At 48.8% G+C, this 26,682-nt stretch overlaps 1 protein-coding gene across 1 annotated transcript; it reads left to right on the top strand.

Annotated features, from left to right (window-relative positions):
• On the top strand, positions 1–26,682 carry ERICH6B (glutamate rich 6B). Its single transcript, XM_054217645.1, is given in 14 exon segments — positions 1–361; positions 2,888–2,945; positions 4,555–4,684; positions 6,104–6,185; positions 8,411–8,542; positions 15,430–15,551; positions 17,779–17,880; positions 18,080–18,237; positions 19,698–19,762; positions 20,338–20,483; positions 22,317–22,405; positions 22,696–22,848; positions 24,844–25,072; positions 26,536–26,682. Coding segments are annotated over 14 exon segments (1,974 nt in total).

Here is a 26,682-nt window from a genome sequence, read left to right on the forward strand (position 1 = left end):
ATGTCTAATGGACACAAGCTGTCGGGGTCTGGCAGTAACCAGTCCCAACCCAAAACAGTTTCCCCTGGGACTGGGTCGTCAGATTCCAGCTCTGCTCTCACGGTGGAAAATGTGAAAAGGCTGGAAAAGGAGTACATGACTTCTAAAGAAGCCTTTACTAAACAGAGAATACAAGATTATATTAAGCAGACTAACCTTGCTTGCCTCAACAAAGAGACAACTGGGAAAACCAGCGCAGAGGTTGCCTGGGATGCAGAGCCTGAAGGAGCCTCCTCATCCTTTCCTGCAAAGCAGAAAGAAAAGAGTGAAGTTTGCTGGAAGACCTCTGAAGAAATTTCAAGGAAAGATAAGCTACTAACAGGTATTTTTCAGCAATCTGTTAGAAGGTAGGAGAGAGAAAAAGACAGCTGGCCTTCACCTTTTCCACATTTCTGTTTGCATATGGTAAATATGAGAATAATGCATGGGCACCTGAAATTTGAGGAGAAACTTGTGCCTCCCCTTCCCCGCCTGCCAGCGAAGGCTGTGGTTGTGTGGACCGTTGGGCTGGCTGGTACCAGGTTTTGGGCAAAAATATTGAGCTGTGAGAGCATGGTAAGGAGGAGCACCAGCACCCAGACATGAATCCCAACCATGGAGTTTGTCAGAGAGATCATCACAAATGCAAAGTGCTAGTCTAAAAGTGCCCCAGTGGAAAAAATAGGATTTTACCAGTAATTTAAACAGAAGCAGAGTGAAGCCAGGACAGAGTGTAAACGGAAAACCCACCCATCCATTTAGGCAGCACTTCTGACTTTCCAAGATGTGCAGAGTCCAAACACTGTGATTTAGTTTTTTTCTGGAGTTTAGTATTAAACAATTATCTCTTATTAGATATCTCAAGCTATATTTACCTTTTTTTTTATATGTATATACCCTATACCCTGCTTTTAATAATATTTTACCACTCATTAAGTAACCCAGCCAATGTTTGGAGGCAGATAGCAGGGGCTTTCCGTGGAAAGAAACACCCTCTAAATTACAGGGGGAAAAAAAACCCTTTCTTAAGGATGGCAAGAACTTGTCCCATTTTGGTTCTGGCTGCATGTGGTGACACAGTCCATCTGCTCTGCTTGCAAGCCAGGATGTGGCTTGTGGATGTATGCAGGACAGGGTCACAGCTGTCACCTGTGGGTGGGTGAAGGAGGGACAAGTGGCTCCATCAAAAGCCACTGGAAGGGGACCACACAGCAGCCGTGGGGAACGGCAACTGGTTCCCTACGTAGGGAGAGTCTGACTTTCTGCAACAGAGACTGGATCCCAAACTGGGATCCAAGTGGACAGCTCGTCCTTATACTAAGTATAAACCAAGTTTTTAGAGGAAAGGTTGGACTTTTTCCACATGCCATCCTTGAGCATGCCATAAGCCCGCATTCCACCTGCTCTAGGAAAGCCCCTAGTACAGCCTGCCTTGGCACAGCCAGAAATGCACAGCCGGCAAATTTGCCAGCTCCCAAGAATGAGAAAAATCGACTGTTTGCAGACGTAAGGTTTATTTTTGAAGAGCTTTCCATGTGGAAATCAAGTATTCTTAGCAGACATACACGTGAGCTGCACCCTTGAGGAAAAATCTGCCCCTGCAAGAGGCTGAGGATCTGAAACAGCCACAAGTGACTGGAATAAAATGTGTGCAGAAACCTCGCTCGGTGATATCCCAGGCAATCGCTTGTTGGATTTCGACATCACAATTTAAAATTCAGATTAAATATGAAGTTTCTTGCAGCGTGTTTCAGTAGAGGGATAGTATTTAGACACAAGTAGATTTACCAAGGAAAATCAAACATGGGAATGCCTCATTAGGGACCTAGAGTGAACAGTTATTATGTCTTCAAGAATTTGTACAGTACAGTGATTCACAGCGCTTCATTGGCCTTTTTCAATCTCTTTTCATTGCTTTTTTGTCTTTCATAAGAGTGGTTTATGTAATCTGAGCCATAACCTTTTTTTTTTTTCATTTTGATGCTTTTTCTGGCTCACTCTCACAGCCGTGCTTCTCTTTTTTCTATGTCTTCTACATTGTCATTTCCACCGTCTCCTCTGCCATCCTGCTGCCCTTCCCAAATGCCTCCATGTCCATGCTCTTTCCCCGGACCTCTGCATGCTCACGGGTGCCTCGCCTCTCTCCCATCACCTTCTGCATAAGTCTGCCCTAGATCTCTCCCTCTGTCCCCTCTAATTTTTTGGAAATAACGCCACTTGGGCTGTTGGCGCTGAGGTAGGTTGCCTCAGCAGTGGTTTATCTGATAGAGCATTTGGGGTGAGCCGAGATGTACAATTAACCCTGTAGGAGGGGGCTGCATCAGACCTGGAGGAGAAAGAGGCCGCTCTGGCAGCAAACCCCCCAGGGTATTTCATCTGCCTGGACAAGGTGTTTGGGCCAAAATTCCCGGTTTCCTCCCTATTCTTGTAGCATCATACCTTCACCCCATTGCCCCTGTGCAGCAGCAGTGAAGGTGAAACAGGCGTGAGAATATGCCCTCCCAAAGAGTCGGTAAAGGGAAGAGGCCCAAACCGCTTACAGGCGAAACCCGAGCGGAAGGGCAAAGTAAATTAGCTTGTAACTCTTGCCTCTTCCTCTGCAAAGCCTGCCCTCTGTCTCCAGCAACTTTTTTTTTTTTTTTTTACGGCTCATTTTTGGGAGCTTTTTCTTCGCTCTCTCGCAATTTATTATACCATAAAAACCCATGGCAAAAAATGTTCCTCGTTAAGGTGGGAAGGTTTTATCTGAAATACAAAATAATGAAATGGCAAGAAATCTCAAGGCAAGAAAAAAACCCTGCTGTTCTGCACAAAAAGAGGATCTCTTTTTTTTTTTTTTTTTAAAGAAAGCTTTTTCTGTCCCTTCCAGCACCGACGACAGATTCCCCATCAGATCAGCCCACTGGTTCTAAGCCAAAGGAATCCAAGTAAGGAGAGTAATTGGTAACATTTTTCTATGGAATTCAGTCACGTTAGGCTGTATTTATGCCACATGCGGGTGAGCAGCAGGAACACCTAACAACTGGAGAATTATAGTATGCCTGAGACATCCACAGCCTGGCAGCTGCTGCTGTCCCCCTGCTATTAATAAAGTGGAAGTTATGTCTGTCCAAGTGGTTGTCTTCGGGCCCTTCAGCATTTTCTGTATTAAAAGGGATGCTGCGAGCCTCTGCAGAGGTTTTTTTTTTTTATTTTTGTTGTTGTTGTCAGATAGATAAATCCTGTGCAGCATCTCTCGAAGCGGCTGCGATGTATGATTTTTATTTTGCAGGCTGCTCTTCCTGCTGGGGAGGAAAGGGAGGTCTGATTCCCCAGCCACGGTAAATCAGCGTAATGCCACCCTTCACGCCACTGATGCTGCTGGAGCAACATGGATTTACATCAGCCGGGGATGTAGCTCACTCCTTTCGGCTGCCCGATATAAATGTTAGACATATCTAATCTTCCTTGCAGACAGAGAGAAGGGGAGAGAAAAGAAATAGAATAGAGACTCTTGTTCAAGAGACAAATAAAGACCACATTCTTCTGCAGTCTACTTCAAATGGCACTCAGCTCGTTGATAACATTCCTTATGTGAATATCTGAAGGATGTTTTGCCTTTTTTCCTTAAAGATGTTGCCACATGCACTCGGCACCAAGGGAAATGGATATAAGCAACTGTTTAAAGAAAGGCTGTTGTACTGCTACAGGAACATGCAGCAAGGTGGTTTTTTTCATTATAGGGTTATAAATTCATAACTTGCAGCCTGAAAGAGTGTGGGCTCTATTTCTTCCCCCAGATTTCCAAAATGTTACGGTCTGAGGTAAAAACTGTGTTGTGATATCAAGGGAAATCGGTCTTAACTGATTCCTCGAAGGTTTTAATCCACAGATGCATTAATTTGTGTGCACTGCGCCCAGAATCCTTTAAAATTCGTAGATAACTAATAAAAAAGCAGTGATGTGTAAAGGCCTTGTTGAATTACTAATGCAGATAAACAAACAAAAAAATAAATAATCAAAAGCCCTTCACTCCTTTCCCTGAATCAGATCAAGTCAGGCCCCAACCACAGTTCGTTCAGCATCTTTTTTGTTTTCCTGCTTTTTTTTATTTGCCGAGGCCGCCAGCATCTTTAAATTAGTATATCACAGGGGTGATCAAAAAACTCTCCCTGCATTACTGAGACAGAAGCAGCCGGACATCTCAATAGCTCTGTGTCGTAGGCTGGGAATGATTCCATACCCTGCCAGACAACTGCGGGGGAAAAGAGAGAGTGGGAGGGGGTCTGGAAAGCCCCAGTTACCCCCACCCGCACCCTCCTGCCCTCAGCTTTGAGAGAACATCTCTCCCCTCCGCACGCCGCAAGACCTAACTTTCACACCTTCTGAGCCAGAACTCATTTAAGGTGACTGGTGCTCCCTGCCCAAAATAATACCACCAAGAACCACTGGAAACAGCTGGGAAACCTTGTCTGCTCCTAAACCCCACAGCCCTTTCCCCCCCTCCGCAGCCACGAACGGCCTACGAGCGTCCTACCCAGTGTCACTTCTTTTCAGATGGCGTGAAGACAGCTATCCTGCCAACAGAACGGACGACTTCAAGGACAAGACGACCCAGACGGAGTGGAGCTATTCAGACGAGTCCCTGACTGCCAGGGAGGAAGGTGAGTTCATCTAAAGCATCCCTGTCCGACATCCCAGGTACTCAGAACTGTAGAGGTTTTTTAAAAAGCGGCTTTTGGCATCAGTTTACTTAAAGAAAAATACTCACATGGTAGGTTTTGTTTGGCAGAAATGTTGATTCAGTTGAAGCACTTTGACAAGGATAAATACCTCTCATCACCAAGATCCTAAGTTCTGTTCCTCCTCCTATTCTTATGGCACAAAATGCCTTATGGCATTTTTCCTTAGACCCAGCTTTGTTTTACTTTCCACATTATTAGGGCTTTCACCTAGAAAATGGCAAAAGGCAAACTCTCAGATCCCTGCACAGAGCCTATCAGACACCAATGATAGCCCAGGGGTAAGCCAGGGCCATGCTCAGCACCTTGCCCGATGGCCCAGCAGCTGACGAGCATCGACAAGAGTGCTCTGAGCCCACACCACCCCAGCCCGCTCCGTCAAAGTGCAGGGGTGAGCTGATTTTGCAGTCAGCTGCCCCTTGAAGTCAGGCTTGTTCTCCATCACCACCCCAAGCCATGATGCTGGAGCTGAGGGATGACACCTGCTGAGGTGGGAGGATGCCCAGAGGTACTCAGCATTTCCAGCCTATGCTGTGTTAGTGTGCATTGTCTCAGTCAACAGAGATGGTGACAATCCAGAATGGAGAAATATTCTAGTTTTCAGCTTCTTGATTTCAGTAGGCTTCCTCGGGCTGATGGATCCCTCTCGTTTTGCCCCAAAAGGGGGAGCAAAGTGAACTTCACTTGAAGTTCACGAGTGTTTTGACAGTATTGTCATTGCAGTCTACCAACAATGGGCAAAAACTGTTCTTCCCCTCCCTCCCTGCCTCCTGGAGTCCTGAGGTTGTCCCTCCTTGTTGCCACCAGCAAGATTGGCCTCTGCAACTATCCAAGGTCAATTTTCAAGGCCAGCATCTCCTTTTAGGCTAATGCAACTCCTCTATCTCCATCCATCCAGGTTCAGAAGGACGTTTGAGGGCCAAAGTCACATTGATTTCCAGGGGCACTTTAGACACCTAAAAGTTTTAGCGGAACCTGGCCTAAGAGTTTCTCTGTGAGAGAATCACAACGTTGTCGCTAGGCTGTCTCAGCCCATGAGGGTTTATGCAATGCTTAGCTAGCAAAACAAAAAGCATTAAGTTCTTGGCTACAGCTTTCTGCCAAAAGATAGGCAGGCCGTGCTTCAATGCAGATGTCTCAGGGAAAAAATGTGCAGTGCATTAGAGAGCTGTGACTCATAGAATAATTATCCTCGTTTCTCATAGTTTATTAATAATTTAAACCCAATCTTGGTGTTATTGATCTATCATTGAATCGGAGATTTATTTCAGATCTGTAGTCACTGAAGCAGTAAATTTAATCCCCCTTCCCCTCCCACCCTTCCATCCACTAAACTCACTTTATAACTAAAACATGATGTTTAGGCTGTTTCAGTAATAGGAGAGGAGAAGAAGAACTCAGAGGCTGTGGATGGCAGGAGCAGCCTTAAGCCCACAGAAGACCAAAGTGAGCAGCATTAAGGTTCTGGGTTTAATACACCTTTTTTGATCGAACCATCCTCTGCACACGGTCTCAGGGATGCCAAAAGGACCAAACGCTGCCTGCTGGCACGTGCATCACAACCAGATCCTAAACCAGTTTTGCCTGGTTTCCTCTGGGTTTGCTTGCCCATTCCCACAGTTAACCATCGGTTTTGCACGCATCCCAGTTGTGGATCCCAATTTTACTCTTTGTCCTCTGGGAACACAGATATAAGCTCACCGAGGTAAAAGCGCCTGCAACACGTAGGGCATTGCAAGGCACACAAGCTCTTGGGCCTGATCCTAATCTTACTTAAACTGGCAAAAATCTGAAGCAGCTGCCTGGGTGTCCCAGGAGTACCATGAGTGTAAAATCAATTTAAGTGCGTGGAGGATGAAGCATAGAAAACTATAATGTGAAGACTCCTACAGCAGTGCTCACTTGGCTGTACCATGTGTCTGGTGCATTCACTAATATAAGCAGCAAGACCTGGCCTTTTAAAGGAAGCCAGGAATAGAAAACAGCACGCTTTATGGCTGTAAAGTGCCCAGAAGAGTGATTTTTGTAGGCAAATGAAATACATTTTTATTAGACCAATTGTAGTATACAGTTGGGGTGGAAAAAGTGTTCTTGGCTGTACCAACTCTTTCTCAGGTCTGAAAGAAAGCAGCAAATGTGCCCAAATGCTTGTCTATTCTTTTCCATCTATATTAATAGATACAATTAAAGATATTACCATCCACTGCCAGCCCACCCTTGCTGCTGTCCTTAGACCCTGCAGCTGGAACCACAGCAACTGGGGGCTCTTGGCCACGGTTGGGGCTTCTGCAGCTATGGAAACATGCAACGGGGGCCAAGCTCTCACAGCCTTGCTCTAAAAAGCAAACAAGACTCAGTGTAACCAGGCAGAGAGGATGCGTTGGTGGGGTAAAGCACCGGTGTGCACCCATGAGTGTGGGCTCTTAGCGCATCTGATGTTTCTTGCCCAGGTGGATGGGCAGGAGATGAACAGCAGGGAAAAAAAAGCACAACAAACTCTGTGTAGTCTATAACTATGTTTTCCAGAAGTACTATTCTTAATTAAATAGACATGAAGATGGGTTTTCCTTGTTTTGGGTTTGGAGGGTTTTTTGGTGTTTGGTTTAGGTTAGCTAAACCTGGAATAAGACCACTGAAATGCTGACATTTTACTAGGCCTGCAGGACAAGGGATGGTGCCAGCAGTAACACATGGGGATGCAGGTGCTGGGTGTTTTGAGGCTGTTGGGAGGGGAGCAAAGCCGGGGAGATCCACAGCTGGAAATGCTACTGGGTCCCTCTGATGCTGGGTCCCTCCTGTCCCGATGAGACCATTGTCATCGTCAGGTCACAGCTCCTGCAAAGCCCTGGCTTACTGGCATTGAACCTTTCTCTTCTGCGAGGCCCAAGAGACTTATTTGGCCAGATTTCACGTGAAGGCATGAATTCCTAGAAACTGGGGCTTTCTTGCAGTTACAAAGCAGTGACCTCCCTTCTTCCCCATCCTCAGTGAAAGGGGCAGAGTGAGCGATCACAGGCACAGGTCCCCATCACTGCTGCAAGTGTGTTTTGAGTACCCACCTGCGATGGGAGCAGGTTCAGGGCCTCTCTGAATACAGAACCCTTCCTCCCACAGTTTAGTCCTGCACCAGCCAATTAGGAGGGTATTTTCAGTACCTAGCAGCCAAGTAGAGAAACTGAGCATCGCTTCAGGGTGCAGTTCACCCAGAATATGTTATTTAATGTGTTTAGGTCTCATTGCACCCTGGGGAGGTGAGGAAATACCTTTTCCTGCTCTTTTAGGGAGTGAGTAACTGGAGAGCTGTGTCCCTGTCTCATCCCCCCTGAGCTGGGTGCCTACTCCTCCAAATAGTTTGCTGGAAGTTCTCGTTCCTTGCTGTTGACAATAGTAGGCTCCTAATTCAGGCACTTCACTTATGGAGACAACCTTGGGCCTTGGTTCAGCTTGCACAGGTCTCCTGACCTGTGGAACACCCTCCTCAAAAGGCCCAGGTAAGGTACTTGGAGAGGCAGGGCACGCTCAGCTGCCCCACCACCCTCCTCCACCCAGGCTGGCCGCAGGGCAGGCAGGTGGTCCCCACCCCACCTGGCACCCATCGGAGGCTGGGATGGTGCAGAAGCAGTTTTGGCACTGAGTCCTCACACTGCAGGGATTTCTGCTCTTCCCTTCAGCCGCGGCGGTGCTCTCCAGGGAGAGCGAGGTGTACTCCGAGGCCGGAGAGAGCAAGGGGACAACCAAATCTGATGAAGAGGCAGCGGACGAGGATGGAGAGGAGAATAACGAAGCAGGACTGTGTGAGCAAGGTACAACGTGATATTTGGAATAATCACAGCCACCGTGAGATAAACCTGAGCTTTTTAGGTGCCCATCTGCCATCCTTTGAAAATCACAGGCTAAACTAAAGATCATTTTGTTTGTAAGAACAACCAAAGCATTTGAAGTCCTCCTTTTGCCACCACGGATCAGAGATTAGCATCGTTTTGTGGCCATGGAGGACAAGCAATCCTGTCTAGCCATCCAGGGCCATAATAAAAATGAGGAGGGTAATGTGAATGGGAGCATTTTCAACAGAATACTAGACTTAGCCTCTAGGAAAGGGCCAAGAGGATTCCTGGGAGCACCAGCTTTAAACCAAAGGGTCGCAGCCCTCTTCCTCCCATGGTCTTCCTCCTCAGTTTCAGGGGGTTTCAGTTCTTCCACATCTTAGATGGGTGGTCATGTAATGTCAGAGAGTGCAGGAGGCAAGAAAAACCTGTGGTTTGCAGAAAAAAGCAGTTGGGGAAGGGGATGAAAGAAGGAAAACAGGGAACCTGAGAAAGACGGCAAGAAATAGGAGATTAGAAAAGGAAAAAATATGAATAGCTGTGGGCATATAAATGAAAAACTAAGGAGGACAGACCCTAGGGAAGAGTGGAAAACAAGAATAGGAATTAAGAGAGAGGCAGAGCAGGGGGGGGAAGTGGAAAAACAGAGGGAGAGACATTGAAAGGGAAGGTGGATATAAATTAAAAGCAAAACTTAGAGGAGAAGAAATTTATCAAAATTGCAAAATAAAAGCAGCAAAGTGAAGAGCAGCTGGTTCCAGAGAGCAGAGGAGATAGGCTCGTCAAGACAGTGCTCCTGGTTGTTCGTTGCTAAGTTTGGTGACAAGATAGTGCAGGGAAGGTAACTCCTCTTTTCTGCTTCTGTCTGGACATCTGCAGTCCTCAGAGGAATCAGGCTGTGAAAGAAAGACCTGGGACTGCAAAGTGCTTCCTTTCTGTTTGGGGTAAAAAGTGCTCATTCTGGGGAGAAAAGGGGAAAGGGCAGAAAGAAGAGATTCTTGATTTTCATTTTTCTTTTTTCTTATTTAGTTTTTTATTTTCACAACAAGCTTTGGCACACGTTTGTTAGGTAGAGAGTGGCTGCCCGGAGCAGGGGACATGCTCCATGGTGAAGTCTGCTCCAGCATTTCCCAGAACAGATACCGGGCAAACAGAGGGGCACAACTGCGGAGTCGCTTCCTGTGCTACCTCCCTTTACCCACCCCAAACCTCTCGATCTCCCGTCAGTGGGGTTCAACAGCTTCAGATCTGCAGGAGGAGAATTCCTGGAAACCCAGCTCCGTTCTTTGCCCTGCCCTGCAGCTCATCCCTCCATCCCTACTTTTGCTTGTCAGGCATTTGTATAAATAGGATTAACATCTGCAGTTACACTTAGCTAGGTTGCAAATTACACAGGCTATCAAGCCTTGTGCTTCAGGGCATACACTGATTACCATCGGAGGGGCAAAAATGAGTTTTTCCAATAACAGAATATTGCATGATTGACTGGGGACATTACGGGGCAGAGTGGATTAGCCTTTGCCATCAGTATCAGTTATATGTCGTTACCGCACCAAAGCACCAGACGTGGGCGAGCCGCTCCCATTCAGGCAGCACTGGGGGTGGCTGGGTCCAGAGGAGCAGGGCTGGTTGTTAAAACCAGCACTGATTTCTGAACCTGCTTATAAAATGTGCCTCCAGCAAGCTGAGCTCCCTGCTTCTGCTTGCCCACCTCCCGGGCAGCAAGCTGCATGCTTTCGGCTCACCAGAGCCATCCTTCCCTCCCTTGTCCTCTTACGGCCGGACCCAGCCCTCCCTGCTGCTACCGCAGGGATCCAACCATCCCACCTCCCTGCCTTGCTGATGTCTCTTTTCCCCTAACCCAAACGATATTCCTCTGGTGGTGGTTTCCCCAGCTCTGAGCCAAGGGTCAGGTCCTGCAGGACAATATACAGGCTGCTGCCCATAAAACGTCATCCTGAGACGTGATTTTTCAGAAGCCCAATTCGCACGTGGGCTCTCGGGGCTCCCCATCACCACTCCGATTCTTTGCAGCGAGAGAGGAAGCCGTGACCTACAAAAAGCTGCGGCATCTCCTGGTGTTTCCCAACCTTGGTGGGATCAAGAGCTGTCAGAGGAGCTGGCACATGCCGTAAAAGGAGGCTGGAGGGTACCTGAGGGAAGGGTCTGCTGACCCCATCCTTACAGTGCTTCCAGGGGGTTGCGAGAGGGGCTGAGGTCCCTGTTAGCTCGCTGTTATGTATGAACAGCTTTGCCCACACTTAACTTTCAGGCCATCTCATTTCCTTCATCTTGGCAGCAAAATGATTGTCTCATTTGAATGGAAGAGCTAGAATTGACAGAAAATACAAAATAAGAAAGGTAATTAGCAGCAAAACTTTTAATTCCCCTCTCTAAGCCATTTCTAAATGTGTTAGCGCTTATTTATTGAACCTGGCTTGACATTTAGACAGTTCCTTTTTATGCTAATAGGGTTGATTACCAGGTTGAATCCTACTGCTCTGAGGAAACTGCTGCTCGGTATTCAGAGCTGAGTTCTGAATGTTCCCCCTGCACAGAAACACCCGCCTTTCTTCACAAGAAATATGTATTATTCAGCACAAGTTGATTAAAATAAGGCCACTGGGGGAGTGAGGAACCTGCACCAGTGATGCCGGACCGGCAGCCCCCGCACAAGGCATGTGGCCGTGGGGCACCTGGATTCTGCCTTTCTGTGGCCAAAAACTCCCTCCAGCGTTGGCAGGATGGGCGGCTTGGCTGCGGTGCTGGGGGGCACTCTGGGACTGGCAGGACCCCCGTCTGGTGATGGGTGGGGGGCCCTGAGGAGGAGGAGGAGGAGTGGGGGAGAGGCGCAGCCACAACAAGGGAGGAAGAGGAAGAGGAGAAGGAGAAGGAGGAGGAGGAGGAGGAGGAGGAGGAGGAGGAAGAGGAGGAGGAGGAGGAGGAGGAGGAGGAGGAAGAGGAAGAGGAAGAGGAAGAGGAGGGAGCCACCTCATTTCCCCAGGTTGCAGCCAAGAGATGGAGTTTTCCTTTCCTTGCTCACTTGCAGTTCACACTCTACTTTCAAGACTCTCATCTTCCTCCTTATCCTACAGAGCCAAACACAGCGGGGACCCCTTTCTGATGGAAATCGAGGGCCAAGAAATGTGGGTGGGTTGGTTTGTTGTTTTATTTTTTTGTCATAACAATCACTATCCTATTATTTGCTTCAGTGTGTGTAATGGAGTGTTTTGCGCTCCCTTTCCTGCGGATCAATCGACTGGACAGATGTCTGATTGTCCTCCTGTTTCAATGTGTGTCATCATTACTCCTTCGGAGCTGCTGTAAAATAGCACAGGTGTCCATAAGAATAGAATTTGGCCTTGCGTTTACTTTAAATTAGGCTTTATAGGTGAAAATGGCAGGTTTTCAGAAAATAAGCCTCCCCTCCACATTACTGAGCATGCAATCGCAACACGAGGCGGCTTGGGCGATGCAGCAGCCTCCAGAAATCCGGCAGGCTCCTAAACGCTGAGAGTGACAAGCCAGCCTGGCCTGACAAGCTTTTGCCAATGGCTAGCGGAGGGCAAGGAGATTACCCTGATCTGAGGAACAGAGATACTTGAGCTCAGGAATTTCCCCCCGGGGTGTGATTACCTTGTAATAGCCACTATCCCTCATTCTCATTTCTAGCCGGAAAGGAGGTGCAAAGCGAGGCTCCTAGTTTGTATCCATCAGGCTGTAAACAGCCAAGGCATGGCTTTTAAGACAACCTTGGAAAAGTGCACGGGGACACAAACGTCCCTGTCATTAAGGTGGTGAGTTTCCAGCCAGAAGAGGCACTTATATATTGCGTCACCAGAGCATCCGAGTGTTTGTTTTTAATTTACGTGGGGAAAACCTGAGTGAATCACTCAGATTTGGACTCTCCGTTCAAGCCATTGCTGTACGTTTTCTTTTTTTTTTTTTTTTTGCTCTCCCCTCGTTCATAACCATGCCTCATAAGAAGAACAGGAGCCGCTCTCTTTCAATGGTGCCTTGGAATGATGAAACCCAAGATGATCCAGGCCAGGCTGGGGGAAGGTGAGCTGACTGCAATAAAACATCCTTGTCCTGAGACCCAGCCACCACCAGGCCGCATTTCCATGGCATGGTGAGATGCACATCAGAGGTCTGCATGTACCACAAGGTGCATCCCTTGGTGCTCCAGCTGAGGACCTGCAGAGAAAATTCATTCGTGCAGGACAGGTGGACTAGATAGGCTTCCTCAGGTCCCATACATGGTGATGGGAAGAGATGGTGTGAGCCAGGTTTCTACAGGGGCGCGTCTTTTGCTTTATGTCGGGGGCTTGGTGTTTCCCCTTGGTCACTAAGGTCTGGCTCCCACCGACAGCCACAGAGGTCACTCCTTTGTCTTCCACAGTGGAGATATTCTATGAGAAGGGGTCTATGCTCTGAAGTGGTGGCCTACACAGGCTTCCATTTTGGGAGCTAAAGGAAAAGGGGATGCACCTGCCTGCAGGTCCTGGTGGAAAGGGTTTTAAGCTGAAAATTGCACCTGGTGTGTTCAGGCTGGAAAGGCACCAGGCAGCTCTATCTCTGTGACGCAGGGGGCTGCGTCAGAAACAATGAGGAATGGGAGTCCTGGTGGACAACAGGATGACCATGAGCCAGCAATGTGCCCTTGTGGCCAAAAAGGCCAATAGCATCCTGGGCTGCATCAAGAAGAGTGTGGCCAGCAGGTCAAGGGAGGTCATCCTCCGCCTCTACTCTGCCTTGCGGAGGCCGCATCTGGAGTACTGTGTCCAGTTCTGGGCTCGCCGGTTCAAGAAGGACAGGGAACTGCTGGAGAGGGTGCAGCAAAGGGCTACCAAGATGATTAGGGGGCTGGAACACCTCTCTTATGAAGAAAGGTCGAGGGATTCGGGTCTTTTTAATATGGAAAAAAAGACGGCTGAGGGGGGATCTTATCAACACTTATAAATACTTAAAGGGTGGGTGTCAGGAGGATGGGGCCAGGCTCTTTTCAGTGGTGCCCAGGGACAGGACAAGAGGTAATGGGCACAGACTTGAGCACAGGAAGTTCCACCTAAACATGAGGAACTTCTTTACTTTGAGGGTGGCAGAGCACTGGCACAGGCTGCCCAGAGAGGTGGTGGAGTCTCCAACTCTGGAGACATTTAAAACCCACCTGGACGCGTTCCTGTGCAACCTGCTGTAGGTGACCCTGCTCTGGCAGGGGGGTTGGATGAGATGATCTCCAGAGGTCCCTTCCAACCCCTTCCAGTCTGTGATTCTGTGATTCTGTGACAGGAAGCATCACCAGACACCTCAGGCTACATTTAAGCTGTTTTTTCTTTAGTGGGAGACATGGCCTTGTGTTAAATGCAGGATGTAAGGGTGACTGCAAAGAGTCAGCCCCAAAGCGTGCCTGGCACAGCATCCTGCCCTGGGTGAGACCCAGCAGATAGATGCTCAGGAAGCAATACAAAAATAGAGCAAACATTTGTTTATACTTCCCAGAATACTCCCCATTCCCCTAGTGGTCTGTGACTCAGGAACCTCCTGAACTGTAGACACCATCTCTGCATTTAATAGCCCTTGATGGATTCTTCTCCCGTAGGTTATTTTACACCCTACTGAACTAACGCAAGCCTTAAACATCCACTGTACCCTACGGCAAGGAATGCCACAGCTAAAAATCTCTTTTGTTTATTTTGAACTTGTCACTTGATAGTTTTCTTTGATGATCACTCTCTTCCTTTGAAGAGCGCTGAATACTGTGAACAGCTGTTCCCCAGTCGTGCCACTCTTCCCATCACAAAACTCGGTCATATTTCTTCTTCAGTCGTTTTTTCTTCCAAGATAAAAAGTCTTAATCTATTCAGTCTTTCCCTGAATGGAGGCCCTTTTATGTCTTTGATCATCTTCAATTGTCTTCCTCTGTAACTTTTCTATTTCTTCTATATCATATTTGAGATTGGTGAATCAGGACTGCACAATAGTATTCAAGAGGTGGAAGCCCACGAATTTATACAGCAGCATAATGATTTCCTCTGTTTTGCTCTCTCCTCCTTTCCTAATAATTCCTAGCTTTCTGTTTGCTTTTTTGATTGCTACTGAGTGTTGAGCTGACATTTGCATAGAGCTATCTGTTATAACCTGAAGATTTCACTCCCAAGTGGAAATAGCCATCTCAGAGCCCATTATTTTGTATGTAAAGCTAGGATTGTCTTTTCCCATGCGCATCACTTTACATTTATCTACATCAGATTTCATCTGTGATTTTATTACCCTTTTATTCAGTGCCACGAGGGTCTTTCTGCAACTCTTCACAGTCAGCCCTTTGCCTCAACCACCCTGAATATCATCTGCAAACTTCTCCTCTCCCTGCTAACTGCTATTTTGAGATTATTTATGAATATTTCAAAAGCATGGGACCGTGTTTAGGCTAATTTAGCAGCTTTCCCTCTCAAATTTGAAGTGCCAGGTCCTAAGGAGAGGGAAGAAATTTAGTTTCCCAGGCTCTTGGGGTGTCACTGGAGATTAGTCGGTGCTTCTGGAGATGGATAGATGTGCCTAACCAGCACATCTCCCTCTCCCCTTGCACGAATAGATGCTGGGGGTAATGCCGCTTGCTGGGATGTGTGTCTGCCCCCTCCACCGGACTGGACGGGACCAGCAGGAGGCCCTGTGGTGGCCCTTCCTCCTGCTGAAGGTGGGCCCTGGCACAAAGAGGCATGCAGAAGTCCTGGGGCCCCAGCAGAGGAGGCAGAGGGAAGCGATGGATGGCAAAGCCTTTCTCTGAGAAAAACCTCTGCACACAAAGTTGGGAGATGTCATTTTGAACGAATAGGAGCTAACTGGCAACTCTTCCTTGCAAAAAGATGCATGGGAGCCAGTCGAGCTTGCCCAAGGGAATCCACTTCCAGCGTCAGACAAGGACCTGCTGTCCACGGGAGGAGAGCTCGAGGATGATGGGTCGGCAACTACCTTCTACTCAGGCAAGGTGAGATCCAGCTGGTCAGTTAGGAAGACAAACCAGAAATTACCAGTGAGGAGCACTCTTTCAGTGGTGTTTTTTTCACTGCATCTTGCAGCAGTGCCCGGCGGGGGAGGTTGGTGCTGTGAGGCAACAAGGAGGGGTGCTTCTTCCTGCTGGGCGCATCTTTGTTTGGGGGAAGAGGTTGGAGAGTTGCCACTGCTATTTGTAGGCTGAGCAACACTCCAGAGCTGAAGGTGAGCACAAAATTAATTCAAATTCGGGAAAAACAGGTGACAAAGTGAACAGCTTTGATGGAGGGTTCTTCATCCCAGCACAGTGGTGCACCTCAGAGCTTCAGGGTCACACAGAGCGTGTCTCTCTCTCTCTCTCTCCTCCCTGGCCCCAGTAATTTCTTGTTGCTTCATTTAGAGCCAGGCAGTGCAGGATTTGCCAGCTGTCTGGTGAGATGCCTTCCAGAAAAGTCACCTGGCTCCAGAAAAATGTTCTGCAAAGACGCTTGATGCTCCTGTGGCTGGGAGAGGAGAAAAGAAGACAGTGTGTCTTCTCTGATAATGGAGCAAACATTGCTCCAAAGGGCAGAGGCTCTACCCTTTAAGAGTCTTAAGCTTGACCATCAGAAAACCAGGACCCATCTGACGACACAAGAAAAGAGCAGGCATCAGTGACTCGGTCACAAAGCGTCTCTTGAGCTGTGGGAAGACCTGTGTCTCCTGACAAAAAAAAAAAAAAACAACAAACGGTGCATGCCTTTGAAAAAAACCCCACTGGTTTCACAGATCCACAAAGAAAAACAGAAATTCAAGAAAAGACCAGTGGCAGACCCACTGATACTGCAGCCATCAACCCCCTCCTCATCTGAGTGGGGAAGACGCTCAGCCACCTTAAACACAAAGGCAGAAGTCTCTGTTTCCACCCCAGACATTTGATGGCCATGCTGATGCCCGTACTGGGGACTGAAGCTGGGGACCAGCCAGTGCTGGGGGCTCCTCCAGCGTGGCTGGGGGTTTCAGCTATACCTTCACCCCTCGCTTGCTTAAGGGTAAGGATTTTGGGGCTGGAACGGCTGGGTGTGCCCAGTGCCAGCCCACTGCTGGTGAACCACATCAGCTTGGTGCACACATCTGCACAGCCCTGGGGCACTGATAGCGGGTATAAAACCAGTCCCTTCGGCTGCTGTTATAAATTTTCCATTTCATTCAGGTCAGAGCTGGAGGGTCTTTGCCTTCCTACTTTCAATGGGAGGTTTTTGGAAGGAACAAGTAATAAATAAATCACCCAAAAAGGCAGATGTGGGTGGTAGATAGAGCACAACTTTTGTATAAGCAGCAGCAGCAGCAGCAGCCTGCGTAGCTGGGCCAGCACAAACCCACACTGCATCAAATGAAACCAGAGAATGGCTGCAAAAAGGTACAGGTGCCGATTATCAGTCCTGGTGGCACCAGGGTTTGTGCTGTTGGCCAGCCCACCCATCCCCCGGACCACAGATGGCTGATGGAAGAAGAAAACCCACCTGAAAGCAACCTGGGGCAAGACAGGGTGGCTTTGGGTGACATGACTGCTCACGGTAGAAGGCATCAGGGTGGCTACTATAAATACTACAGAGAGGAAAAAGGCCTTCAAAGCTAATCCAGACTTAAGCCACTTCTGAGTAATTATCAGGAAGGCATGAATGTTTCCATCACAAATGCTTTGCAAGCACAGGGTTTTCTTTTCTTTTCCAAAATGCAAACGTTCTCATTTCCCTTGAAGTTTCTCCATATCAAGGTTGCCTTAAAAACGGAGCGCGTCTTGATTTTTAATGTAGTTTCTCAGGGTTTTGTTTTTAAACAAGAGACAGGAGATGCTTTTTAAAACTTGTTTTAAAAGTTTTAAAATTTTAAGCCATTGAAAAAGGCTTAAGGCTTTTAAAAAGGCTTAAAGCCTTTTTTCACTCTTTTTTTTTTCACTTTTCCAGTGCTTCGTAGGACGTTAAAAGAAGGCCAAATTAACAAGCTGTTCACATTTTTCACATGAACTTTCCATTGAGCTCATGCCAACTGCATTTATTTGGGAGCACAGATAATTAAACATAACCTGACATTATATATATGTAATGAAAAGCAGTTCTGGTGTTACACTAAATGAAGTAGGTTTGCTTGCCTTTACAGGAACAGCTTAGACTTAAGCCAAAATTATTTTTTTTTTTTTAAAAATTAATGAAGCTGATGCTGAATTTCCTTTGTCCTCTGAGGAAACCATCCAGATGGAAGAGTCTGCAAAGTGCACCTTTTGCAGCGCTCCTGAAAAGCCAATCCCAACAGTGTTGGATCTGAAGGAACAACCCCAGGAAGATGTGAGTCTGCCCATACTGTGTGAGCATGCCTGTAACACTAGTTCCTTCCTGGCAAAAGGGGGAGCGACCACCCCATGGCAGCAGCAGAGAGGAAGGGGAGAGGGACATGGGCAGAAGAGCTGGAGGGTGAGGAGGTCCCTGGTCTGTCCAGGTGCCTCATGACAACCCCACTGCTCCTGATGGGCACTGTACCCCACAGCTCTTTTGCTGCAGGAGATATATGGAAGTGTTTGATGCTGTCATCCAAAAGCTGAAGAGTGAAGATGAAGCAGAGCAGGAAGAGCGGGACATCACTCCCCATGCCGACCCTTCTCAAGCTGAGTTGAGGAGAAGCATCAAGGAGAAACTGCTGCAGCAGTAAGGACCAAGGGACACTGGCCCAAGGCCCTGGCAGCAGGAGGGAAGACCCACCACCAAGTCCCTTTGATCTGGTCCCAGGGAGTTTCGCTGGTGGGAGCCTGCCTGTGGTGGTGTGGCACTGCTGCCCACACGCACCAACAAGCGTTGAGGCATCTTCATGTCGGTCCTATGATAGTACCACTGGTAGGTGGTATCACCTGCCCTGGCAGGATGAATGTCCTGGTCCATTAAATGTTGGACCAGGACAGTTCAGTGCTACCAAGGCAATACTTGCCTGAATGTCCTCACACAGCTCATCTTCCCTTAGAAAGGTGCTGGGTGGCTTGATAAGGGCTCAACAGCCATCAGCTGCTTCATCTCAGCAATTTTGGCATTGAAGGTTTAACATTCACAGATTTGCAAGCTCCCTAGAAAGGGAGATGGGGCCACATGCTTTCCCAGATGGCAAAAGGTTTTCCCAAGTCAAACCCTGGGTAACTATTCTGTCCCAAGAGACCCTGAAGGCATCTGACCCCATTCGAGGCCTCCCTCCCATCACACAGCCCCTGCACACCTTCCCACCACAGCTGCTTCAGTACCCACCACCCAGTAGCCTTGGTGGACATGGATGTGACTTCTTAACCTCCTCCCAGGCTGCTCAGCAGCAGCCTGTTTCACCAGGCTGGGGATGCATCTTTCCCAGGGAACACCACAGGTGGCCATGGCTGGGGCACACTGACCTTGCCAAGGTGGGCAGAGAGTGGACTGCATCACTTGAGTTATCCATGCTTTGTTGCTGTTTCCCCATTTTCTCCCACCGTTTTGGTCCTTTGAGGTCTGACCTGTAAGTGCTTCTTGTAAGTATGTTCATGGGAGCAACAGCCCATGACAAAATTTTTCTCAGCTGCAGAGGGGCAGTACAAGGTTTGAGTGCCACTCAGGTCTCCAGGTAGGACCTGGTTTGAGACCTTTGAGTAGGGTCTGTCTTCTGGCTCTGCAGGAGCCAGCAGCATACGTGGCGTGAAGCACTTAGGCCAACCAGTCCCACAAGCTGAGTTTTGTGCTGAGAGACCAGAGTGACAGTCAGGGCCGTGACACGCAAGTGGAGTGGGGCAGGGTGCCCAGCCACACGTGTGATGAGCTGTGTGGGCAGGGTGTCCCAAGGGCTGGGACTCACTTCACCTCTGCAAGCCCATACCCAAGCCTTCCCCTGTCACCTGCAGCTCCTCTTGACTGAAGGGCAGGGAAACAGGCATCTCCTGCAAAATTCATCAAACGTGCAATGAGATGGATTGCCCATATCTCTTCTGTGGCTATAAAAGCCATCTATGGTGTTAATCTCATACGCAGACATCTGCATTGCTTCAGGTGAATCCTGATATAACATCCCATGATACGTTTTTTCCCTTAGATTATGCGAGTAGTGTCATTAGCCAACAGTTTGATTTTATTTTTAACTTCCCTTTTTTTGATCTTAGGTTGGATGAAGGACACTTTGAGAACCTCAGTGAAATACTTCAGCAGTATATGAAATTTGCTGCCTGTACGTACCTTTGCTAAAGAGTTGCTGTCATTGCTGGGCTTGACCTGGAGCCAAAAGTAGATGGTAGCTTCAGCGCACCTAGAGAAGAAGCAGACAATGCAGCCCTTTGTGTAGTAAAAGGTGCTATAATCCTAATGACAAGTGGCCAGGGACATTCATAGTTACTCAAAATGCAGATCTGTATAATTGCCTGCTGCAAGGCCTGTCATCTCCAAGCCGTATGTCCCCTGGTTGGGAGGAGCAGGAGATGGTATGGAAGAGACTTGCTAGTTCATATCTAGTCTATCCTTTGATGTAAGTAATTCTCAGCTGCCCATGGGCTTGATGTTTCATTGTTTTAAGCAGGGAGATCCCTTACAGCTCTTAGGAGAGCCACCCTGCAGCATCACAGAGCCTACCTCATCCTAGTTATGTCAGGTTTTCCTTTCCATTTATTTCTGCTCAAAGCAAAAGGCACAAAAATTCCTCAGTCCCTCCCTCTGTCACCCCTCCTTTCCAAATAATCCATGACACAAGGCTTGGAGAGACAGATCTGCATCGCCTTCTCCTCAACAACATTCTAAAATTTTTTTCAGGGACCAGAATCTCATTCAGACTCTCAAAACAAAATGAATACTCTGTCAGACCAAAAACTGCCCCTTTCAAAAAGCATCAACCAACATCTGTACACCCAGAAGACCTGCTGGAGCTGGACAGTGAGTTTGTTGCGGTGCATTTAAAGGTGGGTGTATCCTGTTATGTCTCTTCTTGTTGCTTTTCAGGCAGGGATTGTGGAGACCTGCATAGTGTTGGGTCTGCTCATACCCCATGAGAGTCCTGTGGTTCCAGTCAAGCTCATTTCGATATCTCCTATGGGATATGGAGAAGAACCTGATTCAGCCAAACATTAAAAAGATTGTTGATGGGTGTGCACTAAGTTGATGGGACACACCAACTTGTGGCTGTTTGAAGATGGACTCAATCAGGTGTTCGTGGCTGAGATGGAAAGCTGAGTCTGGCGTCCCTGCGGTTTTACTGGGATGGTGGCCATGTATGAAGGGTTTTTCTTATGGAGCATCCCATGCATCTTGAAGGCTGAACAACATTAGTCAGTGATCTCCACCCCAGCTGAAGCCTTAGACCCTGGTCTACTCACTTCCATACCATTCATCCCTCTTACCTTCCAGATCAGGCTGCCTTATCCAAACTGCCTAGTGGCAGGAATCACTTGGGGAAGTGCTCCCAGTCCTTGGCCAAGCCCTAGTCCAACAATTAGCAGTACAGGCAAAAGCTTTACAGGGTCCGGGCAGCCTTCAATTCATCAGTAGGGACGTCACCGCTGTGCCCAGCAAGGGATGGGGTGTCCCAGGATGTCCCCTCCACCCCAGCTGCCACGAGAAACAGCTCCCCAGGGCCTGTTGTCCCTGTCCCGGTGACCCTTGGAAGGAAAGTGAAGACTGGGGGCATGTCCCATCATCCAGGGGCTGGATGGGACCCCCCTGCCAGCTCAGCGCCCCCCCAGCATGGCTTCTCTCTTCCCTCCTCTGCCTCTCCTCTCCCTTCCCAAGCCAGACAGCATTGCAGTTTCTGCAGGCGTGCAGGAAAATTACCTGTGATTTATCACACAATCAGTGATTTTGTTGGCTTTTTTACTTTCGACATAGAAGTGCGTTATACTGCTCTCCCCTCCTGAAATATAAGGGTAGCAAATCCTCCTGCCTGGGACCGTTCGTCTTTTTAGCCTTGTAAAAAGCCTGAAAAATGAAAGCAGGAACAAAATGGGCGGTTTGTTGCTTTTCTGTTGTCCTCCGTCCCTAACAACCAGGAAGCAATTCTTAGCTGTTCTGCAGAGCCAAAGCGTGCGTCTTCGGGTTAATATAAATCAGTGCCGCAGTTACGGTTGGAGTCAGCCATCGTAGGGAATGCCTCCACCTGGGAGCTGCTGTGGGTCCCCACGACAGACAAAACCTGAGCACGGCACCTTTCTTCACGTGAGAATTAGCTGCTGCTTTTAACAATGACGTTAAAAGGGAACAGCAAGGTGTCCCCACTTCCCTCCTCCCCAAACCGCTCCCCGTTCTTCCTGGAGAAGCAGGCGGTAATGCTGCTTATTCCTATTAGATAGCATTAAGCTCAGCTCCCTTGTAAGGCTGGGAGCTAAGCCCTTAGCAAAGAAATGTTTCTATTTCGCTTGTCAGGATGTTGCCGGATAAATTACTTGCGTGTCTGATGGAAAGAGGGCTCTTGGCAAATTCTATCATCAGAGAGCGGCTAATAACATGAAATAAGAGGAGTTGAGCTTTGTACGTGAAATGCGAAAACACAGAATTGAGGACGAGTTTTCCTCAGTTATTTAAAATGAGTTAATTAAAAAGTAAGCAAACAAATAACAAGTTAGGTGGAAAGCACAGGGTGTGATGGTGTGGCTTGCCGGCGCTCCGGGGATGGTACCGGTGCGGGGAGAGGGAGGCCTGGGGCAGAGCATCCCTGTCCCCCGTGTCCAGGCAGGCATGCCCACAACGGCCTCCCCCAGCCCCCCCACCTGCCTCTCACCTCCTCGGTTTTGCTCCTGCAGCGCTGCCGTTCTCCTGAACCCATAAGACGATGTTATCCTGATGGACAGACCTTTTTTCTCCTGTTCCCAGATGGAAGTGGTCAGGTTTAGTATCCAGCAGCAGCGACGCTTTGCGGGGCTGGGTGGGCAGCCGTGGGAATGCCCTGCCTCGGGGTGGGCCACCGTGACCCTCCTCCCTTGGGGTAACCTGCCGGGGCTGGCTACACAACTTGTGCCACTCTTGCAAGGAAACGAGGTCTAGAGAGCTGGTTGGAGTCGGCTGTCCATAGGGTGGGGGAGGCTTGGGTCACTTCCCCCCCAGACAGTGTCCCATGATGGTTTTCTTCCAAAGCTTTCTGTGTGCTTTCTATGGGCTCCTCTTTTCTTAACCGTTTCTCAGCTACCCATCGGGCAACGTGGCCATTCTCATCACATTCTCCGAGGAAGCCCTGTTCACCTATTGCATCCTGGAGGACAGCAGATACCCAGGGATCAGGGCTGCCTTTGGGAGCCAAGGCCACGGGGTCTGCTTCCACCCTGATGGCCACCTCTGGTAAGTGCAAGCCCAGAAGTGACACTGGATCCCAGCTCAGCCCCAATCCGCCCTGGTGGCACCCCCAGGGCTTTAAGGCATGCTGAAAGCATCTTCATTTTCTGTTACAGTTTTATTTTTATTATGTGAAAGTGCATAACAAGGAGGGAGGGCTGTGCTGCAGCCCACCAGAGACCATGGTGGCTTCTCACGTTGAGCAACAAGGTGCCGGGGGAGTAACAGCATGCTCGGCACGAGGGCACTTGGGGATCACGCCATCTCAGTTGCCAGTGACATCTGTCCAGAGGCCCCAACATGAGGATTGATTTTGGCCAAGGTTGGCCACACGGCCGTGGAGGTGGCTTGGCCCCATTATAGTGCAGGGATGAGGGCACATCATCTTTACTGGCTTGTCCTGGAGCGCCAGGAGGCCACACTGGAAAGACGTGGGCTTATTATCTGCACGCCAGGGCAAACCTCAATAGCTGGAGTCAGTTAGCTTGAGGTCAACACTGCTTTTGGTTTGCTATTCTCATACCCGGTGAGTGTACCTTGCCAAAGAATGACTCAGGTGACCAATTTCTTGCAGTCTAATTTGTAATATGAGGTGACCGATGGCTTTCAGTAAAAACTGCTGGCGTTCAAGCCATCAAATACTAGTTTTTGACACCCCACCCCTAGTCTCCAAAGTTTCCCTCCAGAAAGCTGAGAACTGGGGGAATCAGTAAATCCCATCTCAATTTTACAAGCCCTCCCTGTGTTGAGACTAATTAATGGACATCCTAAATGTCTAACAGGCTATTACAAATCATTTTAAGTAGCTTTTGCAATAATGCTTCCATCAGACTCCTGCAGTCCTCCCATTCACCTGCAGACACGCTGGACTTTCATCCATCACGCAGCAGCCAGGTTTTTATAGCCCGGCACCGGAGCGATCCCTAACTGCCCTAAATCACCGCTGACCCCGCCACGGGGCTCTCCTGGCCCTACTGGACCACACACTCCCCATCGGCATTAGCCACGCAGCAGCTGCCGGCTTGCCACCGAGCTGGGGTGGGCTGCTACGACCCTCCCAGCCTCTCCCAGCAGCCATGAATTAAGGGCAATGCTAAGTGACCATTCTGAGGTGTATAAATAGAATATGATAGCTTTGATGAGAGGAAAACAGAAAACCGACAGCCTGTGGGGCAGTTCGCCTGTCCCGCATGTGGACTGGTTCGGGCTTGTCTGAGGCTGGCACTGTAGCACATCACAGCCGCAAAGTTAGATATTATTTTTTTCCTGGGCTTGTTTTTCCCGTTTTTTTCTGAGCTGCAGCACGCGGTAATGCTGGGGGAGGCTGAGCTGCTCTCACAGCCCGCTGAGAATCAACTTCTTCACCATTCCATGATTCACAGTTAGGCAGGAAAAACTCAACGCAACACATGCTGCGGATGATAAAAACTCCCCATGAGCTGTGGCTGGGGGGATGCTCCAGCACCCAGAGCCGCCCACCCTGGCTGCCCGGGGATGGGGAGTATTGATTCCTGTCTCTATGCTGCAAACATGGGCTGTTTTCCCCAGACGCTGCATTTCTCTCCCCTTCGCAGTTTGGCAAGGCCATTTCCTGCACCCGGCCACACGCGCGACCGCACACGCGCACACGGAGGACCTGTTTTTAGCATAAAGGTTCCCAGAGCAAAAGAGATTTCCATGTGCAGGGACTTTCAGAAGACGTAGACGTGCTATAGGAAGAGGGGGACTCACACACAGACAGAGCCCACACTCTGCCCAAGGATTTTCTCTGACCTTCAGGGACTCATTGGTCTCCCAGGGACCAGCCAATTTCCGCAACGTGCTTTTACTCCAGGACGAAAACTATTACTAAAAACCAGTCCCTGACCTGATGCATCAGGTCCCAGCACTGACTCTTGGATGGCAAAAATAAGAAGTTTGGTCCAACTGCAGATAAAAGATGGCTTTCGGGACCGGGAAGTTGTTGGTTCCGGATTCATCCAGCTTTGCGTTTGTCCCCAGGGCCGCTGTGAACCCCTGCACTGGGATCTGCTTGGACCGGGCAGGGGCCAGCCAGAAACGCTGGAGGTGGCAGGACTTCAGCCACCACACTCACAGCCCTCCTTTCCAGTCCGTCACCATGAAACTGAACGGCTACACCACGATTAAAATCCTGGCTCAGGATCAAATTCATTTATCGTTCACCAGCCGCAGAGATTGCATCCGTTTCAACGTGGGGTCCCGGCTCAAGGTGAGAACTTGCTGTGGTGGCCTTGCCAGGCCGGTTCCTGCCCACCAGCCCTTTGGAGAGCAGAGGCAGCAGCAGGGAAACCAGCTGGTGGAGATAAGCTTGGGGTTGCTGCACGGGACTGGTCACAAATTTTCAGGTGGAAAAATCACCATTTCATTCAAACGCAAATTTCCTGCCTGTGTGAATCTTAATGAAATTGCCTTTCAGGAAAGCGTTTAGATAAGATTGAAATGCTGTCGCTGAAGGGTAGGAACAGCACGTCTCACAAATTCATTTTGAAACACTATTTCTTTTCAAAACATTTATATTAAATGTCAATACAAACACAAAGCTCCTGATTTTATCTAAACAGCATTTCACTTAACATGAAACAAGCATCTGGGGAGAGGAACAACAAAATCCCTTGATATTTGTTCCCACCTCTGACCCTTCCCTGGAGGTGGACGTGCTATTCTGGCCAGGGCTCAGCCCTGCTCAGTGCTGCTGTGACTGTCCCAGCCTACTGGTGGGCATCCCTGTCCTCCACTGGATGCAAGCACAACTGGTCAGCTTTGAAACACAGGTGACACGTCGCCAGGAGTTCATGGTTGGGGGCTGTAGCCTCAGGGTGAAGGATCCTTATAGCAGCCTTCCAGTACCTGAAGGGGGCCTCCAGGAGAGATGGGGAGGGACTCTTTATCAGGGAGTGGAGCAATAGGACGAGGGGTAACAGTTTTAAACTGAAAGAGGGGAGATTTAGATGAGATATCAGGAAGAAATTCTTTACTGTGAGGGTGGTGAGGCACTGGAACAGGTTGCCCAGAGAAGCTGTGGATGCCCCATCCCTGGAAGTGTTCAAGGCCAGGCTGGATGGGGCTTTGAGCAGCCTGGTCTAGTGGGAGGTGTCCCTGCCCATGGCAGGGGGGTTGGAACTGGATGATCTTTAAGGTCCCTTCCAACCCGAACCATTCTATGATTCTATGATTTGATTTGTCTTCCCTGGTGCCACACAAACCAAATGTTGACAGACGTCATAGCAATAGTCTATATCTGGCCACAGATGTATTGCTAATGGAAATAGACACCTGGGGCACCTATTCAGAAAGGTGGCAACAACCCAAGGTCAGTATTTGGGACCATAAAGCACTGGCACCTGCTCTTCCATCTTCTTCTTAGGACCCATTGCTACATTAGGTAAGGAAGTCACCTTCCTTGTCCCACTACTTCTGGGCAGCCCACTCCCACCAAAGGAGGCCAGAGCCATGAGTTTAACTCCTTAGTCCCCTTGTACCTGCACTGGAAGAGGATCACCTCCAAAGGGGAGCCACAGGGTTAGTGTTCTCCATGGACATGGAGGGAAAGGGCCTGGACATGCTACAGGGGTAAGCGTGCAAGTTTGGGTTACAAGGAATACTCTCCCACTCAGACTCCCTTCAGGGGGTTCAGCATTAACGCTCTCTGCTTTGCACGGGCTCTCTTTGCAGTTGAAAGACCCAGAGACAAGCCATCTACTGAAGTGGCCAGAAAGTGAAGAGGAGCTCTTCCTTCAATCTAAAAAGATTCAGCTCAGGAGCCTGCTTTCCAAAATACAGACAGCTTTGCAATACTTTTGGCAACCCCTCTCTCAGTGA

Source organism: Rissa tridactyla, chromosome 1 (assembly GCF_028500815.1).
Source record: "Rissa tridactyla isolate bRisTri1 chromosome 1, bRisTri1.patW.cur.20221130, whole genome shotgun sequence".
Classification (NCBI taxonomy): domain Eukaryota; kingdom Metazoa; phylum Chordata; class Aves; order Charadriiformes; family Laridae; genus Rissa; species Rissa tridactyla.